Genomic DNA, 19484 nt, shown 5'->3' on the forward strand with positions numbered 1-19484 from the left:
CCAAGAGTGCTCAATATATTGGTTTCTGTTACTCATGGCATAAAGTAAACCCTCGCACTTTACTGAAAGAAATTATCATGAAATTTGAACTTTGAGGCATTTTAACTATACTGTAAAGAGAAAAAAGTCAAATGCTGTACAATGTATAGCCACTTAATGTTGTTTTAAGATGTTTTAATAAATCCACATTCCATATACTCATAATTGGAGGCAAAGTGAAGGACTTAGGCATACTTTAAAAAGACAGATTTTGTTTTAGTAGCGATCAATATTTGAGCACATTTCACTGTTGGATGCATTAAATCAATTTGCTTTGCTGCCATGAATGTTCACTAAGTCTGCTGCACAAAATTAGGACTGCAGCTACCATACAAACATAAACTGGAGATTGCAAACCTATGTGACATGGACTGTGGTCCCACTACGACTACTAGTTTTCATTTGAGAAAATGAGCTGTGCATACATGATTGGACTCATAGAAACCGTAGCTCTCATATAATTTCTTGTGGCCCATTGGTAATATCTCAACTTTTGAGTGAGGAGGCTGGTATCAGATCTTACTTTCTCCAGGCGTTTGTAATAACATCTGTGAACAGTTGGTTAGAAAATAAAAAGAAAAGCTCAAGTCCCAGTATTAGTGCAATGAGGGGTCAGATTGACCAAAAGACTTGTAAGCTGTTAGCACTTCACAATCTATGTGTATCCAAACCCACTTTGCAGATGCATGAAGATGACAGTATAATTATATCTAGTGTTGATCTTTTGGACAAAGAATAAAGGTACTTGCACCTAATAACGTGAATTCTAAAAATTCTTTCCTAATCACTATTCAACATGTCTGAAGTTACAACTCAATTTTCTGTATTAATTATTTGCTCCAAATCTTTGCACTGTTCCAAATGGTATAATTCACAATCATGTAAGACCTTGGTTTGGTGGGGCAATGCCACATCATGGTTTCATTTCTGATTATCAGAAGTAATGTTACTACCAAAAGGAGAAATGTTTTTGCTGGATAAATTAACCCCCCATCTATGTCCGTGACACTACCCATGCCCTCCACCTTCTCCAGAGTTTCCAATTCCCCTGTCCCCAACACGTCATTTTAACTTCGAGCGCCCAGTCCCTATACACCTGCATGCCCCACGCAGATGGCCGAAAGGCCCTCCGCTTCTTCCTGTCCCGCAGGCCCAATCAGTCCCCCTCCACGGCCACCCTCGTCCGTCTAGCTGAACTCGTTCTCACCCTCAACAACTTCTCTTTTGATTCCTCCCAGTTCCTACAGACAAAAGGGGGTGACCATGCACACCCACATGGGCCTCTTTGTAGGTTACATGGAACCATCCCTCTTCTGTACCTACACTGGTCCTAAACCCCACCTCCTCCTCTGTTACATTGATGACTGTATCAGTGCCGCCTCGTGCTCCCACAAGGAGCTCAAACAGTTCATCCACTTCGCCTGGACCATCTCTAACATCTCCCTCACCTTCCCAGAGGTCTCTGTCTCCATCTCAGGCAACCACCTAGAAACTGATATGCATTTCAAGCCCACCGACTCCCACAGCTACCTAGAATACACCTCCGCCTATCCACCTTCCTACAAAAATATTATCCCCTATTCCCAATTCCTTTGCTTCCGCCGCATCTGCTCCCAGGATGAGGCATTCCACTTCCGTAAACATCAGATGTCCTTGTTTCTCAAGGACCGCAACTTACCCCTGCAGTGCTACAGAACGCTCTTGACCGTGTCTCCCGCATTTCCTGCAAAGCATCCCTCACACTCCAACACTGCAATAACCACCAAAAGAGAATCCCCCTCACCCTCACGTACCACCCGACCAACTTCCGGACCCAACACATCATCCATCGACACTTCCACCGACTGCAATCCGACCCCACCACAAAGACATTTTTCCCTCCCCAACCTTGTCTGCTCTCCAGAGAAACCACTCTTTCCATGACTCCCTTGTCTGATCCAACACACTCCCCTCCAGCCCCACCACACACACCCGGCACTTTTCCCTGGAACTGCAGAAAGTGCTACACCTGCCCCCATACAGCCTCCCTCACCCCAATCCCAGGCCCCAAGAAGACTTTCCACATCAAGCGGATGTTGACCTGCACATTTGCCAATGTGGCATACTGCATCCACTGTACCCGTTGTGGCCTCCTCTACGTTGGGGAAACCAAGCGGAGTCCTGGGGACTGCTTTGCAGAACATCTACACTTGGTTCGCATTAAACAACTGCACCTCCCAGTCGCGAACCATTTCAACTCCCCCTCCCATTCCTTAGATGACATTTCCACCCTTGGCCTCCTGCAGTGCCACAACAATGCCACCTGAAGGTTGCAGGAACAGCAACTCATATTCTGCTTGGAAATCCTGATAGCATTGGGCTGCAATGTGGATTTCACAAGCTTCAAATTCTCCCCTTCCCCCACTGCATCCCAAAACCAGCCCAGCTCTTCCCCGCCTCCCTAACCTGTTCTTCCTCTCACCTATCCCCTCCTCCCACCTCAAGCCACACCCCCATGTCCTACCTCCTAACCTCATCCCACCCCCTTGACCTGTCCGTCCTCCCCAGACTGACCTATACCCTCCCCACTGACACTGATCTCTACTGGCTCCATCTCCACCGCTTTAACTTGTCTGTCTCCTCTCCACCTATCTTCTCCTCTATCCATCTTCCATTCGCCTCCCCCTCTCTTCCTATTTATTTCCGAACCCCCATTCCTGATGAAGCTCCTAAGATGCTGCTTGGCCTGCTGTGTTCATCCAGCTCTATACTTTGTTATTTCGGATTCTCCAGCATCTGCAGTTCCTATTATCTCTAAATTAAGTTTTGTTCGCTTTCCTGCCTTTATTCCTTGTCCCACAAAAGAGTCGGGCAAATTTTTTGCAGTTGGGTACATGGAACAAAATGCATAATTACCTGAAGCCTGTTCAATTCGCCACAGGTAACATGCTTGTTCTTTTTAAACTATTTTGGCATCCAAACGACACTAGCTGTGCTATTAATTTTGCTTGATAATATGAACCAGGAACCAATATTGTGAGTAGCTGTTGCAAGTTCAAGCCATCCTGCACCTCTAAAAGATAGTGTCTATTGTGATTTGGAACAGGTACTGTGGTTGTGCGGGAAGTTAAGTCTGATCTATGAAACTTTGAAGGGCAGCAGTGGGCTTCAGGGTGTTTGGCATGGAAATATTATTGGACGAGTTGAAAAAGAAGAGAGACACCCTGTGTCAGCACGAAGCTGGAAACCGTCTTGACATGTGCAAACATCAGTACAGTGGTAGCCAAATACTTTTCAGGTCAGTGTCAGGAATCAAACCTGTGGACTTGGGATGCAGTGATATAAAATGCCTGTTGATGTTATCAGTGGTCAAGGTCAGTGAATTCAACTTCAATGACCATAACCTACCAACTGTCAGAGAATGTCTCAGGCCGCCACACACTTTTCACTGACAAATGAGCAGTCTCTGGTTTTGTGGGCTTGGCTGACTTTTCCTGGGCTGTACTGTCCCCTCAAAGACTTCGCACTGCTGCAAACCTCATATGCATGCACACAGTTCCATGGTATTAAACATGGCAGCCGCGTACCCCAAATGGATTGCTGATATTGTCTGTTGCACCTCTCTTGTTCTACTATCAAAAGAGTGCGTGACTAGAAGCAGCACCGTTGTAACTGGAGTAGATCAAATGTGTTGCCACATCCAGACTTCATGGAGGAGTCCCATTATCAGAGCTACCGTTGCTGAGCCTGTCATTTGTGGTGGGCTGAAACAACTAAAGATGCTGGTATCTTCATATCTCATCCTACTCATCCATCCTCATTCTGTAATCTCTTCTGATTTACCAACTTCAAATGGTTTAAATACACACCTCTTTCTTTCCTGTCCATCCTATATCACAATTATACGCTTGCATCTTTTTCCTTTCAGAAAAAAAAATGCTATCTGGCCAGGCAATGGCGAAACAAGATAACTATTTGAAATTTGCAGCCACCAGTTCAAATACTGAGGCCAAGCAAAATTTAGAGGATAGAAAGGGGGTATGAGTGATTTAGAGCCACAGGAGATAAGAAAGACAACAAAAGTTCCAGCTTGCAAGAGGGTGGGGTCACACGGGTTCTGCTGCAGAAGACTTTGGTGTCACCGCTTGGAGAAGCTATCTAATGGATAAGTACCAAAAAACTTCCTGGAGTTATGAGAAACCAGTTGAAAAATCTGCTAGAAGAGAAGCAAGGAAGAATCCAACATCAAATGTCATTATACTTTGCACAACTTGGACCATAGAATCCCTACAGTGCAGAAACAGACCTTTTGGCCCAACAAGTCCACACTGACCCTTGCAGCATCCTTCCCAGACCCATCCCCCTATAACTCACCTAAGCTACACATTCCTGAACACTATGGGTAATATAGCATGGCCAATCCACCTAACCCGCACATCTTTTGACTGTGGGAGGAACCTGGAGCACCCAGAGGAAACCCACGCAGACACAGGGAGAGCATGCCAACTCCAGACAGACAGTCACCCGAGGCTGAAATTGAACCCAGATCCCTGGCGCTGTGAGGCAGCTGTGTAAACAACTATGCTGTTGCCCTTGGAGCATGTTCTTGCCACTACGGAAATGGAAACTATCTATATAAGAATATTGTGGACCCAACTGTAAATCAACATTTTGTAGTCAATTTCTCTACTTCATTGAAACACAAACAGGTTCTACGAGAAGTCCGAGTACTGCATTTGAATATCAGACTTTTGCCATCATTACCATGACATCCTTAGTGGCAAGAGGTTTTCACAGTTTAATTAACAGTGCTGCACCCTTTTCTCCAACAGATTACTGGACTGGGACACTGATACTCTGAAGTGAGTGACAGAGCCTCCAGGGAGCATAAACATGCTTTCTTTTCAAGTATGTTGCAACTGTCCTTTCCATCCCTGCCAGCCAATATTGTTGCCACCCATAGCAAAATGATGCAGTGCATTACCAGGGTTTCTGGATGCACAGCTGCTGAAGATCTTTCTCCAAGGCCATCTGTAATCTCATTGAAGGTCAACGGTCTTCGATGAGCCGCGTGAACTGCATCCACAGAAGTTTTGACTGTTCTTTTTGGTGACTTTTTACTTGCATTATGGAAAAGCGTATATTGCAAATTCAGTGACAGAAGAAAGGTATGGTGTCGACCTTGTTAATGAACAGTTGGGGTTACACTTACTGGTTTTGCACATGGATGAGTTCTTCACTGAGAGCCCAGCAGAATGGGCTACCTGACTACCACCCTTCGCTCCCCTCTTCCTATCCTAATTCTGCTGCCCTTCCTCTGCCTTATACTTTAGTTTTAGTACTCTTCAGCATATTGCTGTTGGCAAGGGCATTACCCTCAAAATGGTCAGGGTGCAGCCTATAATACCTGGCCTGCTGTGTGCTTTAGTGACTCAGACATCGGAAGAGTTGCTTCAGCACAAGTATGGTCTGCTCTGTCTCATTCTGTGTACCGTCATCATGGCATTTCATTGTACTTTTCTTTTTCAATATTCACTGATGGCACACGGACATTGCTAGTCCACCCCCACTTATTGTCTGTTGCTAGCTGCCTTTAACAAGGTAGTGGTGAGCTACCTTCTTGAAATTCTGCGGTATGTGCAGACCCACAACATTGTTGGAGAACAAAGTCCAGGATTTTATCCAGCAGCAGTGAAGAAATAGCAATATGTCTCCAAATCAGGATGATGAGTGGCTTGGGTGGGGTGGGAAATCTTGCAGGTGGTGCTGTTCTCATGTATTTGCTGTTTTTGCACTTCCAGTTGGAAGTAGCCGTGGCTTTGGAAGGTGCTGTCTGAAGGACCGTGGTAAGTTTCTGGAATGCGCCCTGTAGATGGTACATCCTGCTGCTACTGAGTGTCAGTGATGGAGAGTGTGGTTTTTAGATATCATACCAATGAAGCGGGCTGATTTGTCCTGGATGGTGTCAAGTGTGTTGAGTGTTGTTGGATCTGCACTCAGTTAAGCAAGTAGGGAATATTCCATCTCATTCCTGACTTGTGCCTTGTAGATGCTAGATGAGCTTTGTGGAGTCAGGCAGTGAATAACTTGCTGCGGTACTCCTATCTTTTGACCTGCTGTTGCAGCCACATTGTTTATATGGCTAGTGCACTTCAGTTTCTGGTCACTGGTAATCTTAGAATGTTTATTCTGGGGGACTCAGTAAGGGTAATGCCATTGAGTGTAAATAGGAGGTAATTAGCTTGTCACTTACCGGAAATGACTTGACGTTTGTGTTACGTGAATGTTACTTGCCACTTTTCAGCCAAAGTTGAGCTCTTGCCGGATATGGACACAGACTGCTTCACTATCTGAGGAATGGTATATCGTGCTGAACGTTGGGCAATATTACTGAGTAAATGCTGCTTGATAGCACTATTGACGACAGTTTTGATCATCTTATTGGTCAAGAATGGACTGATGGGATGGAATTTGGCTGAGTTAGATTTGTCATGCTTTGTAATGTCTGGGATGTACCTGTACAATTTTCCATGTTGTCAGGTAGGTGTGTAGAGCTTGGTTAGGATTGTGGCAAGTTCTGGCCCATAAGCCTTCCAAACCATTGCAGATGTTGTCAATGCCCATAACCTTTGCAGTGTATAGTGCTTCCAACTATTTCTTTGTATGTGAAGTGGCTGCAGAACCTGCTTTGCTGGGAACTTCTGGAGGACACCAATTTCGGTCATCCATTCGACACTTCTGACTGAAGCTTGTTACAATTCTTCAGCCTTGCCTTTTGCATTAGTATGCTGTTTACCCCATCATTTAGGATGGGGGTGTTAGTCATACTACTTCCTCCATTGAGTTGTTTAGTGATCCATAGCTATTCCCAGCTGGATGTGGAAGGAGTGTGGAGTTTAAATTAGTTGGAGAATCACTTGGCTGTGCCTGCCATTTTCTGCTTATACTGTTTGGTACGGCAAGTAGTCCTTTGTGGTAGCTTCACCAGATGGACACCATATTTGGTGTCTGGTCCTGCTTCTGGCATGCCCTCTTGAATGATTCATTGAATCTTCCTGCACATGTATGAATGGGTTGCAGAGCAAAAACATCGGCCGTGTGGTCAGCAGACACCTCTTGCTTTTTGGCACAGTGGATTATCACCGACTGAAGCAATCGTCAGTGCTTGTCAGGATGCAGAGCATTGGCCATGATGGTTGTCTGAACTCCTGTGTCAGCTGTAAGTTGAACCAGTCAAGTATATATTCATTTCTAGCATTGTTTTACGTTCACGTGAGGTGTCTGCAAAGCTATGTGTGTTCAGTCAGTTGCATCCTGAACTATTTAACGTGCAATGCTAGTTAAACACTATTCTCCTACCTTCATTTTTCTAGCAAGTCCGATTTGATATGTAGTTAGCCTTCAATGAATAGAGAACATCTGTGCCCTCCCATATGCAACAGTGGATTACAAATCGTGAGATTTATTCGGAAAACAGCAGACTATAATTCATCACCACAATCTCCTTCATAACCATTGACAATAACATTATTGCCTGTCTCTGAAGTTGCAGTTATGTATGCAGAGGATGCTAGGTTTCAGTGATGATGCCCTTACTGAAACACGAATACATGTCAAGTCCACTATTCTTTGCTGAGTTTCGAATAGGAGAATTTCTCCCTGATTACCCTGACAGGGATGGTCACTTGGTGAAACTCCATGTCCCTTTCCTCTCACTGCCAGAGGTTTATCCTGCTTTGTGTACCCTCTTGTTCACCTTTTGCATATGTTACAAAGTGTGCTGCATCTTCGTACTGAAACCTTAGAATCAGAAAAAAAACCCTCAGCATTTGCTTACTCCCTGTAGACATGTGCAGCTTAAAATAAGTACAGATGTACGAAGGACTAAGCACTGTGAAAGTGCAGAGAAAACAATTGATTTGGTATTTTTTAAGTAGGGGTAATCTTCTTGAACAGTGCAACCATGGGGGCCTTCCAGCTGTTGAAAGGTGTTCAACAGTCTGAGATTAGGAGAGGGCATTAACTGGAGCATTGAGCTGCATAAATGTATGACTGGTATCACATCAGCGTTTTACCCAATCATCAAGCAAATCTTAATTTTTATGCCGACTGTTGAGGTGGCATGGTGGATAAGTGTTAACACTGCCAACTCTCAGTACAGGGACGCAAGGCTCGATTCCAACCTCGGGCGACTGTTTGTGTGGAGTTTGCACATTCTCCCTGTGTCTGCTTGGGTTTCCTCTGGGTGCTCTGGTTACCTCTTCCAGTCCAAGATATACAGGTTAGGTGGATTGGCTGTGCTAAATTGCCCATAGTGTCCAGGGATGTGTAGGTTAGGTGCAATAGCCACAGGAAACGCAGGGTTATAGGGATAGGGCAGGGGAATGGGCCTGGGTGGGATGCTGTCTGAAGTGTTGGCGTGGATTTGCTGGGCCAAATGGCCTGTTTCCCCACAGTGGAGATTCTACAATTGTTCTGCATTGAAGCCTGTCTTGATATGCTGGAGGTTACAAGGAATCTCCTTTTTGACCAATCTGTCATCACTTCATCTTTAACATGTCTGAGTGCCTGTGGACTGCTAGATTGTCATGAAATGCTTAAGCCTCCTGTTGAAAAGCATTGGATTTGCAAGAGACAGTGTTTTATACAGCTTTTTTCAGAACGCTAATGAACTATGAGCGAGAGTGAGCATACAAACTATCGATTGTGCACCTCCCTGCCTTGAAAGGCAGTTTAATCCCTCGGAAACCTGATAGAATAAATCTTACCTGTTGGATATGTTGTAGAATCATCACTGATTCCAAGTTTTCATTCTCAAAATGTGTGAAAGGTGTATGCAGGCCAGGCTTTCGCACATTCCCTATAAATTGTGTTTAGCCTCTGATGACTGCAGTCAATGTGGACAACACAATGTAATTGGTCAAAGATCCCTGACATCTGAAGCTATCTTCTGTGAAGGAATTGGTAGCTTGTGAGAGATGAACAATTCTTAGTCTTCATGACTTTCATCCTTTGGATGCCTGAAGACACCATTCATCGCTAACGTGGATATGACTTAACTTTGTGAAACAGTAGTAAAGCTGCTGTTAAGACTGTAAGTGAGGCTATATTTACGAATGTGCAAGGTTTATAACAATTACATAGTATCCATGTCACCTTTGTGCCTTCAGTAGGTTTTTTTCTTTCATCCCTTCCCACTATTTTAAAGACCAGACCTGACTTCCACAATTGGTGTGGAAGCACTTGGCTTTGTACCTAGCTTCATTGGCCGAGAAGATTTGGTTGTACATTCCCGCGGGATTTTTGCCTAGGGAGCCCAACCTTACCGAGACTGTCCTGACCAGATTCATGCTTATGCATCTTAGCTAGAACTTCTACAGTCTTTGGCATCATAGTGGAGAACAGTAGAGGAGCCGTTGTGTGAGGAAACTTCTGGGTATCCTTTCTGTAGGGTTTCTGGACACTGGCGGTGGCTGCTGGCATCATCGTGACGTTCTCAGAGGAATGAGCACCTAACGTGAAGTTAAAGTTTGTTGCCGGAGATTGTTTATATCGTGGCGTCCCCATCCTCTGATCCAGTTGACCAACTGCAACTGCCTCTAACAAGCCTGTCTGTGTTTCTGAGCCTGCCCATTAATAGCTGAGATCATGGGATTGTCCTTTGCATGAGGCTAAGCAGGTATCAAATTTCTTTCTATCCTCCCAAGTGCCAAAGATCTAGGACATTTCTTCATCAGCCAGCTTCAGAGATGTATGAATGATGTTCACAAACTTGTCCTCACAACTGTAGTCAACATGTGATAGTCTCTGAGCTGTTGGAGGGAACTAGTGAAAGCTGTGCCTCTGCATCCTCCAAGGGTTCAGCGGCTTCCTCCTCAGAGGTAGCAGTAGAAGTGAGAGTCTTGGCACTTCTCTGTTTTTGGCCAAGGATCATTGGCTGCTTCTAATGCCCTCAAAAAAGAGAACGAGTTATTTGTACCTGTGGGGTGAATATAATATGGTCGGCACAGCACCTGAACCATAGACTTGAACCAATTAAATGAGGATTTTTTTAAAAAATAAAGTTTTATTTGATTTATACTAGTGTATTGGGTGCTGAATTTCACATTTTTACAATGTTCCGTGCATCCATCTTGTATATGCACAGTTTTGTATTCATGGAGGCATAACATGTAAGTAGAGAGTAAAAATTATAATGGAAAATATGGCATGAAAATGTTGGCAAAAAGTAACAAGATATTAAGTTGTTCAGGGAAGAAGCTCATACAGATGTTCACTGTTCAATAAATTCTTTGGTGACTATTCAGATTGAGTGAATTCTATCATTTCTTTTTGTTCCTCATTTGCATAAATTGTTAAGTGTCTGGGATTAGTGGGATGAGGCAATCAGTGCTACTTTATAAAATTCTGTATTACAGCCATTATCCATAACAGCGTTATTTCCTGATGGAAGAATCAAATAATCACAGTTCATCTGCAGAGACTAGTGCATTTATCATTTGTAAGTTCATTGAGGTCGTAATTTTCCTTTTGCTCCTTTGCAGCGGCTGATGAGATTTTGTAACCCCTCAAGACAGATGATTTCATTGCGTCCCAGAGTTGAAAGTCAAGAACCATGATTAACTCTAAATACAGCCTGACTTATGAATTTCTTGAAGTTTAAACCACAAAGCAAAGAATTGTTAGAGTGCTATCTCATAAGTTTGGCTTTGTCTACATTAAGAATATAATATATGCAAGAATTGCATCTTATCCTGCACTTATTTCGAAGGTTAAATTTGAAACTGCATTTTCTCTAAAATGAATTACAGTCCTGAACTGTTTCACGCAGCTATCATATATTGTTAAATCTTGCCTCTTATTTTGCAGCAGAAAGCATCTGCTGGATATTATAAGTTTTATTATTTTTGTTAGCACAGCTTTCGGTACTGTGTCATCAGCGTGAAAGATTAGAGTTCACTACCCTCGGGAGCATCCCCAATTAAAACTTGAACCCAAGTGATTTGCTGATGTCTAATGGAACAAACCTGAATTGTATAGAAGATGAATGTTATGTGTTAATGTTTCGTGTTGTCATTTTTGTTGCTTGCTGTCTTGCCATATGAAAAACTGGTTTTGAAAATATAGTGGTTGAATCTTAATTCTTATGTGAGCAATGTAAGCTCTTTGTTTTGCATTAGAATATTGGAGACTATAACTTGCAATGTCTCATTCAACTATTTTCACAGGCATATCAACAAAAACCAATAAGTACTTTGATTTTCACCAGCAGATCAAGAGCTCAATTACTAATTACTGTTGAGATAGTAAATTGTTTGTTAAACTTCACGTTGCATATCAGATACAAATCAAGTTGTTAAATCTAATTGCAGCTGGTAGTTTTCATTTTCATGGGAAATTTATGCCAGCATCTAAAACATCTGATGTAATTTTAAATTATTTTGCTGAACAAAAATGTTAGATTCATTTTAAAACTGAGATCTTATGAGTGATGGGGAATATTTCAACACTTTATCCATTCTGAGAGTAAAAGTCCTGTTAGTAGAAAATGGGTTTTCGTGCATCCAGGGAGTCAGCTATCCAAACTGCATACATACAAAATGATTTTATGCTCCTTTCATACATATTTTTATATGAATAGCTGCCTTCAGAGCACAATTGATGGATGAGTGTGGCAATCAGACGTGACTGGAAATTCACATTCAAGCATTTTCTTTGGAGTGGTGACATAATACAGTTAAATATATTTAACCTTACTGCAATAAGCCCTTGAACACATTAACATAAAATATGCTTTATTTCTTAATACATTTTTGTAGCAGTATCTGATCATTAGATTGTCTCATTCAATTGAAGTATTAAGGTCATCTATTTAAATGGTAGATCTCCTTTACTGTCAGTGCTGTTTAGTAATTGATGAGACTGACTTTGGTAAATTGGTCTTTGTGTTGTTGATTTTGCTATTTTTTTAATGAAATGATGGCATGTGTTGTGGTGCCTTTCTCACATTTTTAAAACATGCCACATTGAGTTGGATGTTAATTTGGAGGCCAGCAAATTATTTTTTCCTGTCTCTAGATTCCTGACCACAGCCATCCAGAGGCTGTCAAATCTGGCCTTCAGCATACAGCTGTGGCAGGGGAGCTGAGAAGCACCAGAGAGGTGGGGAAAGATTGATATCCGGAACCAGGGACAATTTGGCAAAAGCTGAAGCATGGGGTAATCAGAGTATGGAGTCAGGCAACATCAGATCACTACGAATGAGGAAGACCAGAACTGAAAGGCAGATTGAGTGGAAGACTTGAAGGCTTCATTGTGGAGCTTTGACGAGTCATTCAGAGAACATTGTGCAGGAGAGCAGAAGGAATGGAGAAGTGATGGGTGGCACTTGTAGGGGGTTACTGTAACATTTATTCTGGATGTAAAACATAAGTTTCAGCAGTCTTTCCATTATTGCTTTTTAGTTTTCAGAAGTTTTTAACATTCAGCCAGTTCTGGTTTTAGTTGAAAAGATGTTTAAATATGAGGCTGTGAACTCAATTTATATTCAAATTTCCGATGCTTGTCCTGTGAGCAGATTAGTTCCCTGCACCTATCCCAACACCATTGCATCTAGATGTTGGCAAGTTTGGAATTCAGCATTTAATAGGTCACCCAATCAAACCTGCCTTTTCTCATGTTAAAATTGTGCATTTTCTGATATTTCTAGAAGTATAATTAAGTATTGGACTCAGAAACTGACTATATGCAGAAAACAATAATGTCAGTCAGAGGATTAATCACTTCATTCATGTTGTTTCAGCTAGAATATAAAAGGATGTTGGGATATTTTAAACAATTAATTTTGCGCACTCTATTTTTTAACTGATCACAACATTTGAAACGCAAGTTCTCCTTTTCCTTAACCAAGTGTGTGAATTATGCAATTTTTCTGGCACATGAATAATTAAACCTGAAGCTCAAATATGTGGAGCTGTTCAAAAATCCAGGAATTTTTATGTGACGAGTTAAGATTTTATCCTGTGCTGATTTGAGAGTCTGGAAACAAGCTGACATTTGGTTCTAATGTTTGGTTATGTTTGTAAAATTGCATTTGATTGATGTTTCCTTTTTTTTGACTTCCTCTAAACTGTTTTCATTTTCCTCTTCAGCCATGAGTGCACCCCCCCAACCCTGTCATTCTATTCACTCATGTTTCTTTCTTCCCATTTTGCTGCTGCTTATTTTTGCTTAAGCTTTTTCTCCTTTTGTTATTTTTGCCTTCTATTTCTGTTTGTCCAAAACTTCAGTTGTCTATTATTCTGTGTAGCATTACTAATTCCGAATAGATAAACTGAAAGTTTGAAAATCAGGTCTAATAGCTGAAAGCATGGTGCTCTAACATAGAACAGTACAGCCCCAGAATATGTCTTTAGGCATCTCATGGCTATGCTAATCACAATACTATTCTAAACAAATCCTATCTGCCTGCACATGGTCTGTATCTCTCTCTTCCTGCCTGTCCAGGTGTCTATCTCAATGCCTCTTAAATTTTGCTAACGTATCTGCTGCTATGACTCTCCAGGTGGCATGCTCCTTGCTATTTGTTTAAAAGAAACGCTTTCCTTGCCCATCCCCTTAAACTTTTCTCCTCTCACTTTAAACCTATGCCCTTAGTATTTGATATTTTCACCCTGGGTAAAACACTCCAACCTATCCATGCCTCTCATAATTTTAAATACTCTTATCACGTTAACCTTCAGCCTTTGATGCTCTAGCAAGAACAATCCAGGTTTGTCCAACCTCTCTTTATTGCTAATGTACTCCAATCTGTGAAACATCCTGGCAAACCTCATTTGCATTCTCCATGCCTCCACATCTTTCCTATAGTGTCGGGACTAGAATGCTCCAAATGTGGCCTAGCTAAAGTCTTATACAGCTGCAACATCACTTGCCAACTTTTGAACGCTCTGCCTGACTGATAAAGGCAAAGATGCTATATGCCTCTTTAACTCTTAATTTATTTTTTACTCATTCATGGAATGTGCGTGTTCCTGGCTGTGCTTGTATTTATTGCCCATTCATTGATATCTTTCAAAGGTGATGGCGATCTACCTTGTTGAACTGCTGCAGTCCATTTGGAGTAGGTAGACCCACAATGCTGTTAGGGAGTTCCAGGACTTTGACAGAGCGACAGTGAAGGAACCGTCATATATTTCTGAAGTCGATGATCAGTTCTTTAGTTTTGCCGAAGTTGAGAGACAGATTGGAGGGAACTTACAGATAATGTTCCCTCATTGCAGCTACCATTGCACTTCCAAATATTAATGGTCATGGGTTTGGAAGGCGCTGTCTAAGAAGCCTTGGTGAATTTCTGCAGTGCATCATATAGATGGTACAGAGTGATACCACTGAACAGCAATGGTGGAGGGAGTGAATCAATGTGGATGTGGCATGTCCTGGGTGGCGGAGCTAAAACTATGCTGCATGTTGTTGTTAGGACTTTTAAATATAAAATAAGTGTAAGATTAAGGCATTCCTAACTGAGTTAATTTGTTAATAATTATTTTTCCAAATGTCTGATTTTTTTCCCATCTTGAAAAGACTGACCATTTTTATAATAATGTGTTTTAACATATCATAGTGCTAGGCAAAATATCAAAAATGTTGAGAAAATAATCATGTTGGGTGTTTCCTCTTAATTACCACTGTAGAGACAGTCTAGTGCTAAAGTCAGATTTCTGCTGTTTTTCCTTTGGCTTTTTATGAAACACACAAGGATGTTTCTACATTAGATAGGCCTCAAGAGCCATGGAGTGCTAAAAATATATTTCCCATGACATGCTGCTTAGATTGAAAAGCAAACAATCCTAGTAAAGGATGGTGTGAAAATTGAGAGAGTTTTTCAAATCAAACGTAAATTGGGTAAATTCTAACGGATGTTCAAAACCATTGAATGTAGTTTTACCTGTTATTGTTCATGCTCCTGAATGGTGGTTGTGCTAAAAGGTAAGTCATGTGGCTTAGGTGCTGGAATTTCAAGAGCTTCCTCAATGTGTTACATTTTCCAAAGTTCACAGAAGTACCAAACCCTCCCAAATGCTCTGACTGTGCCTGTTCAACCCAACACTGGCATCTTCCCCCTGTCTACCATCATGCTGATGACTCAAACAAACAAAATCAATGCAATAATGCGGCTTTCACACTCTTCGCAACTGCTAAAAGGAGTTGGTTTTGAAGGCTGTACTAACAACTCAATGTCTGGAAGACTCCTTCACGAATCTGTTTCTGAACTTGCTTCCAATCCACAATGCTTGCTAATGCTGTAGCAGTGAATTGAAAATTAACTTGAAGTTTTGAGAGGATCCAACAGACCACCTCAACGTCTGATAACAAAATTTGACATCACACTTTGCATCAAATCAAAGCAATTTGAAAGTGTCAATGGCAAGAATTTTTGACTGCTTGCTTTTCTGAGGATTGGAGTTGCGCTGCAAATTTAGCAACTGTAAAATTAAAATCCTTTTCTCTTAAACCAGATCATGCCTTTTAAATTGACCCATAGTTTCATTTTAAGACATTTCAGAACAGATTGCGAGGTATTTCCAGAGGAAAATATCGTCAGTGCTATTGTAAGATGCATGAATATAAAGGTTTTGTGATCCATAAGGATTAACACGAATTATTTTGCACTTCAGGGTAACTTTGTTGCTTGCATGACAGCCATTCTGAGGCAGATGGAAGATTATCATTATGCCCATTTAATCAAGGTCTTTGGGATAATGAGATCAGATGTCGTGGTAAGTGGAACAACAAATTTTGCATAATTTTATGGAGCTGGTTTGCAGATCTGAGTTGTATGAACAATTGAACAGATGCACAATAGCACTTGAAGCATGTGCAAGTAATATGTTTTGAATTGTAAATATACTTAATTCTGTATTTCAAAAATTCTTTCCAAACTTTTTAGTCGAAATTCTGAAGTATCCTTTGAATGCTCTTTGATTATTCTTCAAAGCTTTGAAGACTCTTTTTAGATCTTATAAGTTAACAGTTCACTATGATCTTTGCATTTTATTATTCAGTCACTTGTGCTTCTCTAACCAATTTCCTTCCTCCTGACCTTTTTGCTAGTTGTTGCCTTTTCTATTATTGTTCTTAATCCTAGCATGCATACCCCAAACCTTCTGTGCTTATTTGCTGTGCCATCACTCACCTCATCCACCATCAGAAGTGGCAGTTGCAACGGTAGCAGTACCACGGCATTAGCGAGCCTTGATCAAGGCTCCTGGCAGTGGGGAGGGTGATCTGGACATTTCATTTTCCTTTTGTTTCTGCTTATTTAATTGTAGCTTGTTTTTAAATAAAGCTACTGTATTCAAAGACGGTGCCGAATAGTGACGAGACTGTGCACTTCTTTCACTACACTCCTGTACACTCCAACTTGAGTACTCATGACAATAAAATCTAATCTAATTCTTCAGCCATTCTTTCATATTGTTTACTCCATAACTAAAATTTAGTGATGAAAAATTAGAAGATCCCATACAAAGGCATTTTTCTTTTCTCCCTTCTTCGTTTCCCTATCTTTCTGCCATATGTTTCAATGTTTATAGCAGAGAAAGCATCATCAACGCTAGCTGCAGCATCAAATTTTATTTTACTCGTATATCTATCTCTTTAAAATAAAAGCATACTGAATAGACATTTTCCTCAATAACAGTGTGAGATTTACCTTTTACAATATTGTTTGAAGCAAATCTGCAGGATGGAAAGAATGCTTGATATTAGATGTGTTAAAAATGCTCAGAACTGCACACAGTCACAATTCTGGACACAGATATGAAATCCAAGCTCTGGCCTTTTGAAAGCCAAGAAAACTTTAAAGAAAGCACAAAATAAGTTTTAATCATTCATTCAAGAATTTTCTGGTGAAGAATGGAAAAAAATTACCTTCAAATCCTTACTGTGGATATTGGAAAGCATAGTTATTTATCAAAAAAATTACTTAAAAAAACAATTTTGGAAAAGTGGTGTTAAATTTTGTAATCTCAAGGAACTGTTGTATTATAAAGTAACCCTTGTAATGTTAAAAAAAATTACACAGTACTGTAGCAGAGTTTTCAATGCCTCGTACAATAATTGAATGTATACTATATTTATCCCAATTTCAAGTTTATTTTCTCTTTGCAAGATACTGATTTTTAACCTGAAATTAAAGCTGGAAAATTGCATGTCTGTATTGGTCAATTCCCACTGGCGCATGTTAGGAATTTAAAGCAATGTCTAAATTATAATTAGTCTTTGTTTCGATCTGGAATTTCTGGGCTTTCCTCAGGACTCATGGCAGGCAAACCCGATGGAATGAGGTACAGGACAAAAGAAGTGTTCAAAACTTATTGCTGGATAACTTGAACTTTAGGTGCAAACAGCGAAAGAAAAAACTAATAATGTTCCTCCATTGTAGAGTGCCTGTCATGACTGAAAAAGACCTGGAGAACTTTTCAGCCAAGGAAGAATTTCTGATGTGCAGTTACTATTACTAGAGTAGGAAAAGGAGCAATTTTTAAAATATAAAGTAGGGTCCACAAACCACAATGTGATGATAAGTCTATGATTTGTTGTAGTTATGTTATTTCAGAGATTATTATTGGTCATGTCCATCTGAAAGGGCAGGCAGGGTCTTGAATTAATGTCTCATCTGAAAGACAGTGCCTCTGTTGCTGTACCATTTTCTCAATACTACATCTGAAGTGTCAACCTAAATTTTGTGCTTATGCTCCTGGAACAGATCTGAGCACACAGCCTCCTATGCTGTGGTTAACACCAGCTGTGACAGAAAAGTGAATCATTTCATGTTAGATATGCTAGACTCTGGAACAAGAAAACCTATGTACAGGAAAGACTCCATGGTTCATCTAAATTGAACCAAAAATCTGATATCTGATTGAAATGCACCATCAGACTTGGGTCTAGTAAACATCAGTCCAAAGTTTGCAAATGATATTAACTTGACAACATGGTGAATTGTGATAAGGATTCGGGATGACATGAACAGGATGGTGAAATGAGCAGAAACATGGCAAATGAAGTCCATTGGAGAAAAATGTGAGAACTGCTATGGAAAGACTGTACATGAAATTGTGTGTTCTAGGTGAACAGAGAATAGATCCTTTCATGTCTGTAAAGATAATTCTTGAAAGGTTGCAGGGGACATAACAAGGTTTAAAAAACTGTTGTTTAGTTCAACTTGGAGTCATTTGGATTTACTGCTAAGATCATACTAGAATTTTATCAATCAGTGGTTTGGATTCAGGTGGAGTAGAGCGGAAAATTCAGTGTACTGTACTTCAGGTAAAATGTAAAGGCCCTTCACAGGGTATAGGGAAAATTTATCAGGATGGTCCCAGAAATGAGGTTCTTTATAATACTTTATAAAAAAGCTGAAGCCAGATGAAAACAGCGAAAGGAACACACTGCCACAACAATGCCCCTCCCCACCCCTTCCCATGACAACTTTCTGCCCCAAGTGTAACAGAGTCTGCAATAGCCACATCGATCTGTACAACTACCTCTGGACTCGCCCTGAAAGTGGAAGAGAGAGCTACCCTCGTATGTGAGGGACCACCAATGAATAAAAGACTTCAGAAATGAGGAGACATTGGAAAGTTGGGCAATAGGCAAGGCTAAGAGATGACTTGTTAGGATGTTCAAGATGATGGAAGTTTTTGACTCAAAAGATAGAGCCTTAAAATTAAATACATTGTTCAAGTTGTTATTCAGTAATTTATATATTTGGATATTTAGTTTGTAATGCAAGAATCTCAAACAAATGATTTTGTAAAAACAATTTCAATTTGAACTTTGTTTCAGGATTTTTTGATGGAGACGTTCATTATGTTCAAAGATCTCATTGGAAAGAATGTCTATCTTGCTGATTGGGTTATAATGAACATGATGCAAAATAAGTAAGTATTGAGAGAAGCTCTTAAGTTGGTACTGCAGTATTTTTTCTCCATGCCTGATCCACCATTGTGTTTGCCTCCAGAAGCAACTGAATGGAAAAAAGCAGCATTTCAAAAGACTAGTTCATTGGTGTATACTAATATTTTTTTTCAAACGTGTGTAGTATTTTGTAAATCCTGTTTACAAATGACCAGTGCAAAACAGTTTAAAGTTCTTAAAATATTTGATGTATTTAAAAACTAACAAAGCTCAATCTAATTAACATTAGCTTTGCTTCACTGTTTTTTCCTCGATTTGGTATGTCAAATGTACATTGTTGCAAAATGAATTATATTTACATTAACCTGCGGCCTAAGTCAATTTTAGTGTTAAATACCAAATAATATTTAAAATTCAATGTGTCATTTACTCTCTCGTTGCAGACAAATAACTGATCCATTGCATTGAATCTTGATCGTTCAGGTGTTCGTGTTGATTTGGTTAGACTTTTGTATTATGTATTCATTGTTGATTGAGAAGAA

At 40.5% G+C, this 19484-nt stretch overlaps 1 protein-coding gene across 2 annotated transcripts in view; it reads left to right on the top strand.

Moving 5' to 3' along the window:
* Window positions 1-19484, top strand: part of dock1 (dedicator of cytokinesis 1) — a 562483-nt gene that overhangs the window by 331312 nt on the left and 211687 nt on the right. For both annotated transcript variants that reach the window (XM_048551079.2, XM_048551080.2), the window contains exons 28-29: window positions 15696-15797; window positions 18871-18965. In XM_048551079.2, the coding sequence (XP_048407036.1) occupies window positions 15696-15797; window positions 18871-18965 (197 nt within the window). The remainder of the gene's footprint in view (window positions 1-15695; window positions 15798-18870; window positions 18966-19484) is intronic.

This window comes from Stegostoma tigrinum, chromosome 20 (assembly GCF_030684315.1).
Source record: "Stegostoma tigrinum isolate sSteTig4 chromosome 20, sSteTig4.hap1, whole genome shotgun sequence".
NCBI classification, from domain to species: domain Eukaryota; kingdom Metazoa; phylum Chordata; class Chondrichthyes; order Orectolobiformes; family Stegostomatidae; genus Stegostoma; species Stegostoma tigrinum.